The following is a 16753-nucleotide window of genomic DNA, read 5'->3' on the forward strand; positions in this document are numbered from 1 at the left end:
TCCGGGGAATTCCCTGGGAGTCCAGTGGCTAGGACTCTGCACTTCCACGCGGGGCACGTGGGTTCGATCCCTGTTTGGGGAACTATGATCCCATACGCCATACAGCATGGCAAAAAAAAAAAAAAAAAAAAAAAGTTTTCCATCACTACATTGGCCTTAACCTGGACTGATTTGGTTCTACTCTACCTTTTTTTTTTTGGCACGAGTCACGTGGGATCTTAGTTCCCCCACCAGGGATCAAACCCAAGCCCTCTGCATTGGAAGCATGGAGTCTTAACCAGTGGACCACCAGGGAAGTCCCTTACTCTACTTTTTCTTTTTAAAAGTTTATTTATTTATTTTTGGCTGCATTGGGTCTTCGTTGCTGTGCACGGGCTTTCTCTAGTTGCAGAGAGTAGGGGCTACTCTTCTTTGCAGTGCACAGGCTTCTCATTACGGTGGCTTCTCTTGTTGTGGAGCACGGACTCTAAGCACGCAGGCTTCAGTAGCTGTGGCTCGCGGTCTCAGTAGTTGTGGCTCACGGGCTCTAAAGCACAGGCTCGGCAGTTGTAACGCACGGGCTTAGTTGCTCCGCAGCATGTGGGATCTTCCCAGACTGGGGCTCGAACCTGTGTCCCCTGCGTTAGCAAGCGGATTCTTAACCACTATGCCACCGGGGAAGTCCCTCTCCTTTTTCTTTTTTTTGCGGTACACGGGCCTCGCACTGCCGTGGCCTCTCCCATTGCGGAGCACCGGATGCGCAGGCCTAGTGGCCATGGCTCACGGGCCCAGCCACTCCATGGCATGTGGGATCCTCCCGGACCAGGGCACGAACCCATGTCCCCTGCACCAGCAGGCGGACTCCCAACCACTGCGCCACCGGGGAAGCCCCCTCTCCTTTTTCTTAAACTGATCCCTAAAAATATCATCCTGATTCCCTATGAAGATGAGACTTTCCAACGTAACTGCTGATATGGCTTCAACCACTTCCTATCTTCCACAGGCTGGACAGCTGTGGCCTCACAGCCAAAGCTTGTGAGGATATCTCTTCCACCCTGGGGGTCAACCAGACCCTAACAGAGCTTTATCTGACCAACAATGCCCTGGGGAATACAGGTGTCAGGCTGCTATGCAAGAGGCTTGAGTCATCCTGGCTGCAAACTTCGAGTCCTCTGGTAAGAGATGGTCCCTGGTTCTGGAGGAGACAGGATACAGGGCTTGGAGTTAGAAGAAAAAGTCAATCGTTGAAACCCTCCATTTGGATAAATAAATAATCTAGAAATTTTGCAAATAGTTCATTTGTCCACTTGCAATTTGTGCAAAATACAGAGGTCTTACTTTGCCTCTTGGGAGATACCCATACCTTTTACTGGCCGTGTGACCTTGGGTAATTTAACCTTGGTTAATTACCTAATCTGACAAGTGAGGCCATTGTAACTTAATGAGAATCTGGAATTACTCCGCCTGGCCTCAAATTCTAATTCCGTCACTTGCCAGTTTTGTGATGTATTTTTGTAAAGTAGTCAACCTCTTGGCACACTTCAGTATCCCTGTCTGTCAAATGAAAACAGCTGCTTCTTCATAAATTACAAATTAAATGAGTTCACAGAGGTTTGGGATTTAAAATGGTGTGCAACTCAGAGTAAGCCTACTTCCCGATAGGATTTGGTTTCAAATGAAGAACTAGTTAATGGAATTATGTATTTTAAGAAGGCAGGATGCATGCATGATAGGTTTAATATATCATCTGAATGCCACAATCCTGGCCTGGACAATTTCCCACTGTGTCCTCAGGCTATTTGGAATGGACCTGAATAAAACGACCCACGGAAGTCTGGCAGCTCTTCGCCTAACGAAACCCTTCTTGGACATTGGCTGCTGAATGGTTCCAGCTTCTGGTTCTTCTCTTGAAGTCAGGACAAAGGAGGGTCACCCCAGAACCCGAGAATCAACAATGAGCCTGTTCTTTACTCCCTCAAGAGACAAATTCCTCGGCAGGATAATCCTTGCTGCTTGGGGTCTATGCAATCACCGTGGGACAGAGCTCGGAATTTTAGTTTTGGGAGTTGGTGCTTTGGAGAGAATTTAGGGCAGGGCCCAAATGATTCTAGAGCAGAAACTCTCAACTGAGAGTGATGTTGCCTCTCCAACCTCCACCGCTTCCCCCTCCCCCCCCCCCCCCCCCCGCCGCCGCCGAATACCTGGCAGTGTCAGAGGATACTGGGGTTGGGGAGCTACTGGCATCTTGTGGGTAGAGGCCAGGGGTCCTGCTAAAAGACCTATAATACTATAACACACAAGACAGCCTCCCATAGCAAAGCGTTAGGGACTGTTGACCGAACCCACCCACCCCCGCGCCTGGACCAGGCCTGCTTACCTGAGTTTTCTCACAACGGGAGGTCCCGGTAAGGAACATCGTAAACTAAGCAGGAGAATTCGGGAGGGGCCAAAAGAGGGAGGAGACGACCAGCTTTCCAGAGTCCTTCTCACTGAATCCATCTTGGCTGAGAGATGCACGCACCGCCAGGGAGGACCCTGAGTCAGACTATGGGCCAAGCAAGATGATTGGCCAGAGACAACACGGAAACTGATCTCATTACCATAAACCCTGAGACTGCAAGCCACGTGGCAGAGCAGTTCTCCCGGGTTCCCTCACCCTGCTGCTCTCTGCTTGGGCGCCCCTTCCCAAGTCTTTTGTCAGCACGTGTCTCCTGGGACAACTCATTGACGAGTGTTAGACAAGAGCCCACTCTCGAGCCGTGGAAGGGGTCCCCCTTCCTGCAACAACAGTACTTAGCTTCAGTGTCAACTGTACCAAAGTTGAGAAACCTTATTCTCAGAGAGGATCGGTGCAGTGAGGATATTAGGCATTCTGGAAGGATGGTGTATCTCTTGCAATCTTGGTTTGCACCACGATTCTGTCCTGACTGGAGCTAACAGGACTATGGTTGGACACCTGCAGGCTGGCCAATGACCTACACCAGGCTTTGGATGAAAACATGAAATCAGCCACAATTTCATTACTGGGGACCTGAGCTAGGAAACTTCAGACTACGCCAATGATCGTCGGCAAACTTCACTAGGCTGCCATAAGCACGCCATGCTGAAGATGTCTACAAGGACCAGAATTTACTAGGAAGCAGAGGAAATTTTTACATAAGACTTAGTGACTTTGTAACCTATGAAAGGTTGAAAACCCCAGACTCTGAAGATGACATTCCTGTGGCCATCAATAAATGTTCCAGCTACTCACATAAAACTGTCCCTTGGGCTTCCCTGGTGGTGCAGTGGGTGAGAGTCCGCCTGCCGATGCAGGGGACGCGGGTTCGTGCCCCGGTCCGGGAAGATCCCACATGCCACGGAGAGGCTGGGCCCGTGAGCCATGGCCGCTGAGCCTGCGCGTCTGGAGCCTGTGCTCCGCAACGGGAGACGCCACAACAGTGAGGCCCGCATACCGCAAAAAAACAAAAAACAAAAAAAAAAAAACTGTCCTTTGAAATACTAATTGCTGAACCCTATAATTAAACCCTTAAATTACTAAATCTTTGGCTTAGCCTGGCCTCAGATCTCCCTTACAAGCAGCTTCTGAAACAGTTCTCACAAGCTCTATTTGATCATGACCAGACTTTTTAAGGCTGACTGAACTAATGGTAACCTGTCCCACTTTAACCCAATTCCTAGGCTGTTGTAAAGCTGAAGGGTAATGAAATCTGTGGGTGTGAACGTTGAGTATGCCCTGACGTGAAGGTATGGGTTTTCTGTTCATAGTACACAACTAGCAACACAGAACTCCCAGGACTTGAGTTTAATTATTGGTCACTCAAGGGTCCAGTAGCTGGAATGGTTTGAGGAGGGCTACTGGCAAACGAGTCTGTCGAGATGGGATTTCCCAATTATAATAGCTGGAATTTTTAACTATAAATGGAGTATATCCTATATAAATTGTTAATCACTTATTTCTGTACACCTGTAATTCCATCAACTATGTTTTAAGAATTTTAGAATTACCCCCAATTACCAAGCAAATCATGAAGCTGCATCCCGAAATTCTAAGGACAGTACTCCTGGCACAAGAGTTTACATATTTACCTGTAGTTTAAGAGTTTTGGCCGACTGCTAGACCATTGATTCTAAGACCCTAGTTCAGCCATTTGAACTTCTGAGCAACTTAACTTGCACTTAATACAATTAATATTGGGTTGGCCATTTGTTTGGGCTATTGTTACACCAAACTTTTTGGTCAACCTGATGTTTGAGACCCTCCTAGAATTGTCCTTTACAACTTACACCTTTCATAGCTTTCTTTTGCCAACCTGTGTAGAGCTGATCAGAAAGCTACAAATTCCTTGTCTTCTGAAGGGTATTTTATGTCCTGAGTGCTATTAACCAAAACTTGAAAATTACTTAATACGGAGAATATGGCAGGTTTCCCCATAAAGGTAGGGAACACTAGGCCTTAATTTTTTTGCCACACCTGAACGTTTCTGCATATTTCCCCACCCATGGACTGAAAGCATGCCCTCCACAGTGAAGGCCTAAGCAGGAATTCCCTCTAGGCCTTAATTTACTAAGCCCAAACCCTCTCCATTTGACTAATTCTGATAAAGGGCACTAAAATCCTGAAGAGAAACAGGCTTTTCCTCTCTTGCTGCTTAAAGGGCAAGCAAAATGTTAAGGAGGCCTACCACTGGGTTCGCCCACTTCACCCCCCCAAGGACCCCCTAACTTACAGAAACTGGGTATTTGGAATTCCCGTGAAAATAGGCAAATTCACACACAATATGGGTATACAATTTTATTGACATTTAAATTTCACTAGCCATTTTTTCAGATCTTTAAAGACAAACAGCTTTAGGGCTCCAGGTATGGAACACTGCACAACATATTCACCAACTAGACAATCGAAGGGCTAGAACTATACCCTTAGGAGCACGGAATTATAGCAACAAGCCCTGGGACTGGAGGACAAACCTGCCTCACCATTCAGGAATGAACAGAGATCTTTGGTTGCTGACAGAATCTCCCCTTGACTTCGGACTTGAGACAAACCGAGGGAGTCTGTCAGTATACAAAAACCACTGTCTTCAGTAACAGGATGTACTGGCCAGGGCCAATTCAGATTGGGGGCCAGTCTGAGGTGTGCAGGGTTGGCTGGAGGCTGGAAATGTTGCAGCTCACGGCCGGCATCGGCAGTTGAGAGCAGCCATCTTCTTAAAATCGCCGATTTCTACAAGTTCCTAACATGCCATCTCCCAGACAGGGACGCTCGAAATGGGAGCACTTTCCAGTCGTATAAAAACGGCAAGTACCCCCATTTTGAGTATCACGGTCTGAGTTGTTGGAACTTGTTCTTGGAGAAAACACCGAAGACACTCTCGACCATATGAACCTGATTCTAGAAAGCGCCTAGACTTTACCCATGCCTGAAAGGTCACTGGTCTTAAGATGTTAAAAAGCGTACAATTATTACCATTACTTGGAGAATGATGTTTGTACGGCGGTATTGCTATTTCGCTACTTTTACTCCCCGTCCGCCACTCAGCAAGCACATACCGGTGGGGTGACCATTCCTGAATTGTTCCCCAAATTCACATGAGCACCTATAAGATTAATAAGGCATTTACTGTATTCTAAGACACTGATTTCCCAATGGACCCCAGAATCCCAGCAGTTAATACCCTTCTCATAGGAGTTACCAGGAGACAGTCTGACCAGAACAGGACTGGTCTTGAGCCGAGCAATCCCAAAAATCTTTGGCTAGAGGTAGCCTGAAGTCTGGTCAGCCCAATAAACCCACTCCAGGAGCTCAAAGCTTGTCAAGGACCACCGCACTATGTGAAATGGAAGCTACCTTAAGTGCCGCCGCGTGGCATGCGTGACCCTATTTCCCAACCACAGGTCGAAGCCACGCCCCCCGCAGTGGAAGCGGAGTTTTAACCACTGGAGCCCCCGGAGAAGTCCCGGAAGCTACTTTCTCAATCGGTAACACTCAAAAGATGGCGGCACTTCCCTTCGTAGAACAGAAAGTGCCCCCACAGTTTGAGTACCACAGGCTGAGAAGTTCCATAAGGGACACACGATCACCAACTGAAAAGACTTACCAGACAGGGAACGCCTGCAAAGGACCAAGATGAAACCCACCTTACTCCCCAAATCTGGAAAATGGAAAAGAGATAAAGGTTAAGGAAATCCGACCATGGAAATCAAGCTCATAGCATCTCCTCCGCACGCAATTACCGAGTCAAAATTCAATGAGCGTTCAGCGCATGCAAGAGAGTTGGGGGGGGTAGGTGAGATGGGCTTACCTTAATGGGCTCCATTTTGAACCTGTTAACCAACTGTTGTCACTAAACACACAATACACCCCAAACCACAAAAGACGAGACTTACAGAACCTGCCTTAAATTGTTCCGCAATGAGTGAAGATCGAAGCTTCCCAATGTAGATATCCCAAGTCATAGACAACACTACGCCCACACATATAGCTTCTGGACCCAAAGGCCGAAAGAGGGAAGCGCACATAGGGTTATTAAAGCTGGAGAGGAAAGGGAGCTTAGGGTGAAAGGAGGGGACGAGCATCCCAATCGAATTTCAGAGTGCAGAAGGCAAGGCAAATCCCGAAAGGATACGAAATGAAAGAAACTAGTTTCCTGGAGGGAGGAGAGGATGGAAAAGTAAAGGTGAAATAAAGTGCAGGCGACATTTACAAGATGCTGACTCACGCTGCTTTCCTCTTCAGGTGATGAGAGCTGGGCGCTCCTGGGCTCTTATATAAGCCAACGACCCAGACTTTGAGGGGAAGACCACTCCCCTCCACTGGTCTCCACCCACACCCACCCAGCCTCCTTCTGGGTCAGACCCACCCTCTTTTTTTTTTTTTTTTTTAAACTGTTGACTCCTTTATTGTTTATAGCACCAGAACAAACTATTGTTGTAAACAAACTGGGAAAAAAAAAAAAGGATAGAAGTACCCAGAAGAATGTCAGTCTACCTCCTGGGGACTCAGTTATTCATTCAACAACTATTTACATATAATATTGATTTGTCGTATTTATTGAGTAAATAAAATACACCAGGCCCTTTGCTAGTTTTGGGGGTGATTGAGGTGAATAAGACCATGGATTTTATAGTCTAGAACAGTGGTTTTCAACTGAGGGTGACTATTTTCCTCCCCTGGGGACATTTGGCAAAGTCTGGAGACATTTTTGGTTGTCACAACTGGGGTGACGAGTGGAGTACAGCCAGCTTATAGTGGGTAATACGAGGGATCTTGGCAAACATCCTACAGTGTACAGCCCCTCACAATAAAGAATTGTCCCTGCCTAAAATGTGAATAGCGGTGAAGCTGAGAAACTATGATCTAGGTAGAGGTAGGGTGATGGACAGAAAAAAAACAACAAACAAGCACACATCTAATTGCTGTTCATATTATTTCATCTGAATCTCTCCATATTCATATAAACATTGATGTGGGGATCACTTCTGTGCTCTTTAAATCCAATAGCCTATTGAAAAGTATTTAAAATAGGTTTTTGCAACCATGAATATTAGAATAAAATTTCTCAAAATGTTTTCAGTATCTTTTAAAAATGTGCACAATTTTATTAAACTGATGCATATTTTCGAGGTCTTATTATTATTCTCCCTGTAACACATCTTGGACAAGGAGTAACAAATCCATGGGACTTGCTAAGGATGGTTGGATGAACTGCAGAAAATATATAAATGAAATAGTAGAAAAATAAATAAATGTGCTTTAATGCTTGAATGGCAGTACAGAGTACGCTTTTACCATAATTTCATTAATCCCCTAATTTTAGACATTTTCAATTTTTATAAATTTAGGATAATTTATTAATAGCGCTATAATGAGCATTTTTTATTATTTAAAATTTTGGGGGGTTTAATTTTCTATTTAAAAAAAAATTTTGTTGGAGTATAGTTGATTTACAATGCTGTGTTAGAATGAGCATTTTTTAAATTTCCTTTTTTGTTTTTTTCTCTTTTAAATTTTCTTTTGCAATGAGCTTTTTTTTTTTTTTTTTCGCCACACAGCTTGGCTTGCAGGATCTTAGTTCCCCGACCAGGGATTAAACCCGGGCCCAAGGCGGTGAAAGCACCAAGTCCTAACCACTGGAACGCCAAGGAATTCCCCAAAATGAGCATTTTTGAGAGCAACTTTGATAGGAGTGGAGGCATTTGTTTCTGATGTCTTCTACAAATCCGTGTTAACCCTCCAAATATTCTCTGCATTCGGAAGTACTGAAATGAAGTGATTTGCCCAAGAAAACATGGTCAGAAGTAAACGGAATTGAACCCAGGTTTAGAAGTTCTTGCTTTGGTCCTGGTCAAGGTTGCCGCGGGAGAGCACTGCTTCTGACCTGGCATCTGCTGAGCCCATTCAGAGGCAGATCTAACCTGTCCACTCCTCTCCCATCCCACCTGGACCTCTCATACATCCCCAGCAAACACCTACCCATCACCTTATTTTGTGTGTTTGCCATTTTGTCAGCCACGGGCAGCTTTCTCTTCCAGCCCTTCACCCTCATGGAGTACATTCAGCGCTGACCCCTACGTGTCTTTCACGTTTCATGGGTTTAGCATTTCTGTTAGTCTAATAACTAACCTATCAGTTCAACTATTTGTCGCAGTTATTTATCTTTTGAGCTCAGCTCCCGGGGCGCAGGGGGACAATGGTTTTTCTTATTCACCTGGTCCCCCACCCCCAAACCAGCCCCGGAACTGGCCCATTAGTAAAGGTGCATGGGGCATTTGTTTTTAAGGGTGAAAAACTCTTTTAATGCAATTGAATTTAAGGAACATTAAACAAAGACTTACATTCCAAGTTGATTTTAAGTAAATTTAATATAAATTAAATTTTACATTAGACCCTATTTGATATTTTCCCAGTGATCCCTAACATTTGTGGTGAGACAGTTGTAAGATGACTTTTATTCCTCTGAGTTGACAATTACATATTTGCTTGGTCCAATAGCCTTTGCAATTTTGGTAATTTAATATGCCAATTAAAACCTCAAGTTTTAATCTTTATTAGCTACTTTTTCCAATTTTTTTCCCAGCTTTATTGATGTATGATTAATTTGTTAACTATTAATTAACATTAATTCTCAAATTAATATCTTTCCTCCTTAATAAGCTGCTTTTAAAAAAAAATTTATTTTTTTGGATTCAGAAATTCCGAAGACTTAAGAACTGAGATTTGATAGCCTGAGGTGGCCAGGGGAGGTCGGGACTAAATGGAGGTTGGGACTAAATCAGAAATTCTTCCTGCTGAATTGAAAGGTCTTCATCTGCAAATCACTAGACCTCGTTGTCATTACAATCACCTGGACTCTCCACCTTCCCCACCCAATTCTTAGCTTTATCTGTCTGGTCTCCATACCAATCAGAATAGGGTTTTTTTTTTGTTGTTGTTGTTTTTAAGATCCTCAAGAGTTTTTAAAATCCTTTTACGTACAGCATCCTTTCCTCAACATTGATCTACAGCCTGGAGGTGAATGGGTGATAATCCTATTTATTAAAAGGATTCCTACCATGTAATGCTTTGTGATGAGGTTAAGAAAAAAAGTGGGGGGATGGAAGAAGGACTGTTTCCAGACTAAATGAAATGCTTCTCTTGGGTGCCTACTTTGCTTACGTGTGTGTCTGACACCTCTGAGACTTAATAGGCATCATTTAATATACCTTGAGCACCTAAGATGTACTATCCTTAGTCCTAAATCCTCAGTCCTAAGTGCTGGGCATAAAATGGCATCTAAAAAAGAAAGAAAATCCTGACCTTAGTGGAGTTTACATTCTAACAGCGAAGAGAGTTGACAATGAATTTAATAAACCAACAAAGTAAGCGGTTATGTTAGAACATCACAGGCTACGGAAAAGACAGAGAGGAAGATTGTGGGTGTTGTAATGATGCAGTGGGTCTACTTGTCCGGAATTTTCTAGCTATTTAATTGCTTACTTCCCTGATTTCATGCAAGGCTGTCGATCAAATCATGCCTCCTCATGGACACCTCCTCCAACCAGCTTTTCTTTTCTCTTTTTTTTTTTTTTTTTTTTGCGGTACACAGGCCTCTCACTGTTGTGGCCTCTCCCATTGCGGAGGACGCGCAGGCTCAGCGGCCATGGCTCACGGGCCCAGCCTCTCCGCGGCATGTGGGATCCTCCCGGACCGGGGCACAAACCCGTGTCCCCTGCATCGGCAGGCGGACTTTCAACCACTGCACCACCAGGGAAGCCCCCAACCAGCTTTTCTAAACTAGCAATTCATAATATTCACCTCCAAGCTGTGTCTTTATACTTAATAGGTACAGTGAGCTGACATTATAAGCTCATTTTCTTATTTCTTTATCATCTGTCTCCACAACTAGAATGCAAGCTTGGGGAGGGAACGACATTTTCTGTTTTGTTCAGGGATGTGTGTGCCACTGCCTGGTCCATCACAGACATGCACACAATAAATGAATCAGATGTTCACACGGTAAATGAATCTGTCAAGTGAAAAAAAAAATGATCAAGTCTGGGAGAACACAAGAAACGGAGAGAAAATCCCTGTGAATGTGTATGTGTGTTATGATAATTTTACATTTGAAAAACAAAAACAGGACTTCCCTGGTGGCTCAGGGCCACAACTATGCAAGTCCAAGCGCCTAGAGCCCGTGCTCCGCAACAAGAGAAGCCACCGTCACGAGAACCCCGCGCACCGCAACGAAGAGTAACCCCTGCTCGCCACAACTAGAGGAAGCCCGCGCTCAGCAACAAAGACCCAGCGCAGCCAAAAATAAATCAGTAAATAAAGTAGTTTTTAAAAAGATGAATTTAAAAAAAAAAAGGAAAGAAAGAAAAACAAGAGCAAACCTCTACTTTTAGTAACACCCATTGTGAACCGAGCAGAAGCCTTTGGGAGGCATTTCAGAGGTTAATCACAGTCGCAGAATGATTGGGGTAGAGTGGGCTTGGAGTGACACAGTCCTCTTTGGGAATATTTTCTCAGGCATCTTTGTGAGTTCTGTCCTGGTTTTCTCCTTGATTATCTTGTATTTTCTTCAGGGTTCGGTACATTGTGTGGATAAGAAATCCAGTTAAAAAGTGTGAGTTGGGCTTCCTTGGTGGCGCAGTGGTTGAGAATCCGCCTGCCGATGCAGGGGACACGGGTTCGTGCCCCGGTCTGGGAAGATCCCACATGCCGCGGAGCGGCTGGGCCCGTGAGCCATGGCCGCTGAGCCTGCGCGTCCGGAGCCTGTGCTCCAGAACCGGAGAGGCCACAACAGTGAGAGGTCCGCGTACCGCAAAAGAAAAAAAAAAAAAAAGTGCGAGTTTGTGTTTTTTTTTGCCTGACCTACCATCTACATTCAAGCTTTTCGAGGATGGCCATTCCTTTTTTAAAATAAATTTATTTATTTTTGGCTGCATTGGGTCTTCGTTGCTGCGCACAGGCTTTTTCTAGTTGTGGCCAGCGGGGGCTACTCTTCCTTGCGGTGCATGGGCTTCTCATTGCAGTGGCTTCTCTTGTTGCAGAGCATGGGCCATAGGTGCGCGGGCTTCAGTAGTTGTGGCTCCTGGGCTCAGCAGTTGTGGCTCCCTGGCTCTGGAGCGCAGGCTCAGTAGTTGTGGCGCAAGGGCTTAGCTGCTCCGTGGCATGTGGGATCTTCCGGGACCAGGGCTCGAACCCGTGTCCCCTGCATTGGCAGGCGGATTCTTAACCACTGCGCCACCAGGGAAGTCCAGGATGGCCATTCTCAATAATATTGGTGATGGAATGTACATGATAGATAAGAGAGAGGAAGGTATGAAAGATGAGATTCCAAGTGTCAGGAGTGTGCAAATGTGTGCTGTTGATTCACATGGATGAGAAAACATGGATGTGCCTCAGCTTTAGGGGGGAGCATTGTCATGAGTTTTAATTTTTGAGTTTCTGAAGGCACCTTGTAAAATTTTGGAACCACTTAACTAATTGAATTATTCAATACACTTTCCCGAGTGTCTGACAAGCTCCAGGGTCTGCCTGGGCTCTGAGGACACACATATAAACCATTCAGTACATATATATTTCTATCATGCCACTCACATCCTGTTTACTACTCCAGCCTCAGTTTTCCCATCCAACAAATCCCTGGGAAGGTTGAAGAAAGGGGATTGTTTCTATATCTGGGTACCACTGTCTTTATGTCAGAGACTGTCCATCTCTATTTCCTTTTATCCAAAAGAGCAATTCAGCCTTACAAATCACCACTTTATTGATGGATGGTTAAAAAAAAAAAAAAATTCCATGTGAGAAAGAAAAAAAAAAGTAAGGAATTGCAATAGGGATTGTAAGGGAAGCAAACTTTTATGCTTTTAAGGTTCTTGCTGGCGGTTCCTGAGAGTTAAATTGACATAAGTTTGACCAGCAGGAGGAAAACATACACGTTAAAAAAATACAGAATGCTTCATAATGTTGCGTGTCATCCATGCACAAGGCCTATGCTAATTTACTCTGTATCATTCTGTTCCGATTTTATTACCCATGCTTTGGAAGCAAGCTCCAAGCAAATGTATTGAATACAAGTTTTACATGACACGGGAGCCTTCACGAAGACTCAAGACGCAAGGAGATGGCAAAACTTACTTGCTTTTTTTTTTTTTTTTAAATCAATAATCACTTTTTTAAAAATTGGAAAGTATAGTTGATTTACAATGTTGTGTTACTTTCAGGTGTACAGCAAAGTGATTATACATATAGGGCTGGCCAAAAAGTTCGTTTGGTTTTAAGGAAACAGACACATTTTTCATTTTCACCAAGAATTTTATTGAACAATGTATTCACTAACCGAATGAACTTTTTGGGCCAACCCAATATCTATATATTCTTTTTCAGATTCTTTTTCATTATGGTTTATTACAAAATATCAAATATAGTTCCCTGTGCTATACAGTAGGAACTTGTTGTTCATCTATTTTATATATTGTAGTTTGTATCTGCTAATCCCGAACTCCCAATCCATCCCTACCCCCCTTCCCTCCTAAATGTGTTTTCTCTGTCTGAGTCTATTTGTTTTGTAAATAAGTTCATTAGTGTCATTGTTTTTTGATTCCACATATAAGAGATATCATATGATAAAGCCTACTTGCTTTTACATTGGGTTATATCAGAGACATGTCTAGTACTCTCTCATTTACAACTTGTATTAAATAAATTTACATGGTTTCCTCAGCTTCTCATCCTTAAGGACGAGAATGTGACTTCCTTCTGAATAAGAATCATCTGTCACCTGGGAATTTCACCTTCCACTTTTAGGAAAAAGAAGGAAGGTCAGAGTGTTTTTCCTGTATTTGCGGTTTCAGGTGCCTTTCACTCTAAATAGTCAGTATGCCAGAGCTGCATAGTTTGGGGTGGCCTGTAGTAAACTCCTTCAGGGTGAAGACTTTCTCAGTAGGGGAGACGGACTGAGTGCATCTTCAGTTATAACAAGGAGAAATGGGGATTTGCAGCCACAGTGTAGAGTGAGGGGATCAGTGGATGGAAAATCACTGAGAACAGTTCCAAAGGTGGAATTCTGACTTAATGAGTCTAATAGGATTCTCGTTAAGGCAGGTCAAGGACTTAGACATTAAATGGAGGGATGAGAAACTTGATCAGATATCAGAGGTGATCAGATATCAAGGGTGGGGGAAATTATTTAGTCGAATTCTTTGCTAAGAAGGGGCTTGGGCATGTGGAAAGCAGGCCCAAGACCTAGGTCAAGGTCGTTATTCCCTCAATTACAAATGCGACCTGGGGGGCAAACGGAAAGACTAGGGGGCCAGAGCTGGGGAAATTGATGCAAAAGTAAAGGGCAATGGAGGCGGGAGTGGGGGTGGGAATCAGAAAGGGAAACGGGGACTTGGAGACAAGAATTCCTCCCTCCTCAGCAGGAAAGACATTCACACCCTCATTCAGTGCAAAGAATGAGATTTGACAGCTGTTTCAGAGAGTATTTTGAATATCAACAGAACACAAAGAGTAGGCATACATCTGTTAACAATGGTAAACAAACTTAATTCTATTTACTATGAAAGCCCTAGGGGTGGGGATTTGGGGGGGGGATGGGACATACTCTCATCCTTCGGGTTTCTAAGAAATTACCGATCCAGAACAGTAGTTTTTTTTTTTAAATTTTATTTATTTATTTATTTATTTTTTAATTTTATTTATTTTTTATACAGCAGGTTCTTATTCGTTATCTATTTTATACATATTAGTGTATATATGTCAATCCCAATCTCCCAATTCATCCCACCCCTCCCCCCCAACCCCCACCGCTTTCCCCCCTTGATGTCCGTATGTTTGCAGTAGTTTTTTTAAATACTTATTTTCTTTAAGACACTTTTAATTTTACAACAAGTTTAGATGTACAGAAAAACTGGAAAGAGTACAGAGTTCCCATCATACCTGCGTCCAGTTTCCCCTGTACATTAATACATTCTTAGTCCAACAAGGACCTACTCTATAGCACAGGGAACTCTGCTCAGTACTCTGTAATAGCCCAAATGGGAAAAGAATTTGAAAAAGAATAGATACATGTAAATGCATAATACCTGAAACTGCTGGAAATGCTGTATACCTGAAACTAACACAACATTCATAATCAACTATACTCCAATAAAAATTAAAAATATTTTAAAGAATAAATTTAAAAATACATTATGAATACATTAGTATGGCAAATTTGTTACAATTGTTACCAATATTATTATTATCAGCTGCAGTTTATAGTTTATTCAGATTTCCTTAGTTTTTTTCTATTTTTTTAACCTAATGTCCTTTTTTTTGTTCCAGGATCCCATCGAGGACATCATACTACATAGAGTTGTCATGTTTTCTTGGGCTCCACTTGGCTGTGAGGCTTTCTCAGACTTTCCTTATTTTTGACAACCTGGACAGTTTTGAGGCATTCTGGTCAGGTATTTTGTAGAATGTGTGCTTCAGTTGGGATTGGTCTCTTGTTTTTCTTATGACTAGACTGTAATCATGGGTTTTGGGGAGGAAGACCATGCATTTCAGTGCCTTCTGATCACATTTCAAGGGTACATCCTTTTTTTTTTTTTTTTTTTTTGGCCTCGCCACAAGGCTTGTGGGATCTTAGTTCTATGACCAGGGACTGAACCTAGGCCCTCGGCATTGAAAGCTTGGAGTCCTAACCACTGGACCGCCAGGGAGTTCCCTTAAGAATACATACTGATCCAAGACTCTCTCCTTGACCAAACTTCAGTCAGGCTCCCCTGAGGCCTGTAGGGAAACACAACTGGCTACCCCAATATGCGTCTCTTTGGCACGCGGGTTATTTGGAGCTGAAAATAATCAAGGCCCAAAACACTCAGGAAGAATATTTGACCTTCCCCCTAACTGCTTAAAGAATTAAAATGGTGGGTCTGTTCCCAGAATAGAGCTACGACCAGAGATGTCTGCAAAGAATATGAGCTAACAGTGGGGGAAACTCGGCAGGACCTGGAAATCAGAGTCCTCTTTGTTGCATTGTCCCTGCCCGGCCTAGCAAATCTTTGTCTACCAAGGATTTGCTTTTCCATCTCCATGTGAATTGTCTTCCTCCCCTTTCAGGTCCCAAACCACCAGCCCCAGCATCCTCTCTTGCCTTTAGCTGAAGGTGGCATTTAAGATGACAGTGTTGGCCATTTTGACAAGTTACTCAGTTTTCCTGGGACTCTCCCATGTATCCATGCTATTAAATGTTTGTTTCATTTTCTCTTGTTAATCTGTCTCATGTCAATTTAACTCTTAGATCAGCCAGAAGAACCTAGAAGAGTAGAAGCACATTTTTTCCTCCTGGACAATACTGACCAAGACTTTCTCTCTCTTTTTAAAAATATCTTATTAATTCATTTATTTATTTCTGGTTATGCCGGGTCTTAGTTGCGGCCCACAAACTTTTAATTGCAGCATGCATGTGGGATCTAGTTCCCCTGACCAGGGCTCAAACTGACGTCCCCTTCATTTGGAGGCAAATTCTTAACCACTGCGCCACCAGGGAAGTCTGTGAAGACTCTCTCTTTGACCGAACTTCAGTCAGACTCCCTTGAAGCCTCTTAACTAGGCCTTGACCTTGGCCTTTGACCTGTCTGTGGCCTGCCCGGTCCAGTCTTAGCAAAGAATCTGGCTGCCTCCACCCCCGTCCTTGATATCCCATAACTCCTGATATCTGATCAAGTTCCTCATCCTACACCCTTGATGTTTAAGTCCTTGGTCTGCCTTTAGCAAGAATGCTGTTAAGCCAGTTAGTAAGAATCCCCCTACCTTGATGTCTCCTCTTAGTAATTTTCCATCCACTGACCCACCTTTACTCTGCTGTTGGCTATGAGTCCCTGGATTTTAGCCCAATCTCAATCCCCTATGGCAATGGTCACAACTCTTATTTATTTGTCTGAAATAAAGTCTTTACCAGTTCTTAACATTTATTTTATTTGATATTGGAGTATAATTGATCTACAATGTTGTGTTAGTTTCAGGCATACAGCAAAGTGATTCAGTTATATATATACTAGTATCCTTTTTCAAATTCTTTTCCCATTTAGGTTATTACAGAATATTGAGCAGAGTTCCCTGTGCTGTACTGTAGGTCTTTGTTGGTCATCTATTTTAGATATAGTAGTGTGAACATGTCAGTCCCAAACTCCCAATCTGTCCCTTCCCCCAACCCCACTGCCCGCCCGCCCGCCTGCCCTCCCCAGCCATAAGTTCATTCTCTAAGTCTGTGAGTCTGTTTCTGTTTTACCATTTTTT

General features: G+C 43.6%; 1 protein-coding gene and 1 non-coding gene across 2 annotated transcripts in view; one reads left to right on the forward strand and one right to left on the reverse strand.

The window, feature by feature from the left end:
* NLRP12 (NLR family pyrin domain containing 12) overlaps window positions 1–1861 on the forward strand; it is a 726895-nt gene extending 725034 nt beyond the window's left edge. Inside the window, 3 exon segments of the mRNA XM_065899072.1 lie at window positions 983–1118; window positions 1120–1154; window positions 1774–1861. Coding sequence (XP_065755144.1) covers window positions 983–1118; window positions 1120–1154; window positions 1774–1861 — 259 coding nt within the window.
* Window positions 1862–12409: 10548 nt separating this feature from the next.
* Window positions 12410–12517, reverse strand: LOC136141607 (U6 spliceosomal RNA). Its single transcript, XR_010657777.1, has one exon. It is a non-coding gene; the product is annotated as a U6 spliceosomal RNA (small nuclear RNA).
* Window positions 12518–16753: the final 4236 nt, after the last annotated feature.

Source organism: Phocoena phocoena, chromosome 20 (genome assembly GCF_963924675.1).
Source record: "Phocoena phocoena chromosome 20, mPhoPho1.1, whole genome shotgun sequence".
Classification (NCBI taxonomy): domain Eukaryota; kingdom Metazoa; phylum Chordata; class Mammalia; order Artiodactyla; family Phocoenidae; genus Phocoena; species Phocoena phocoena.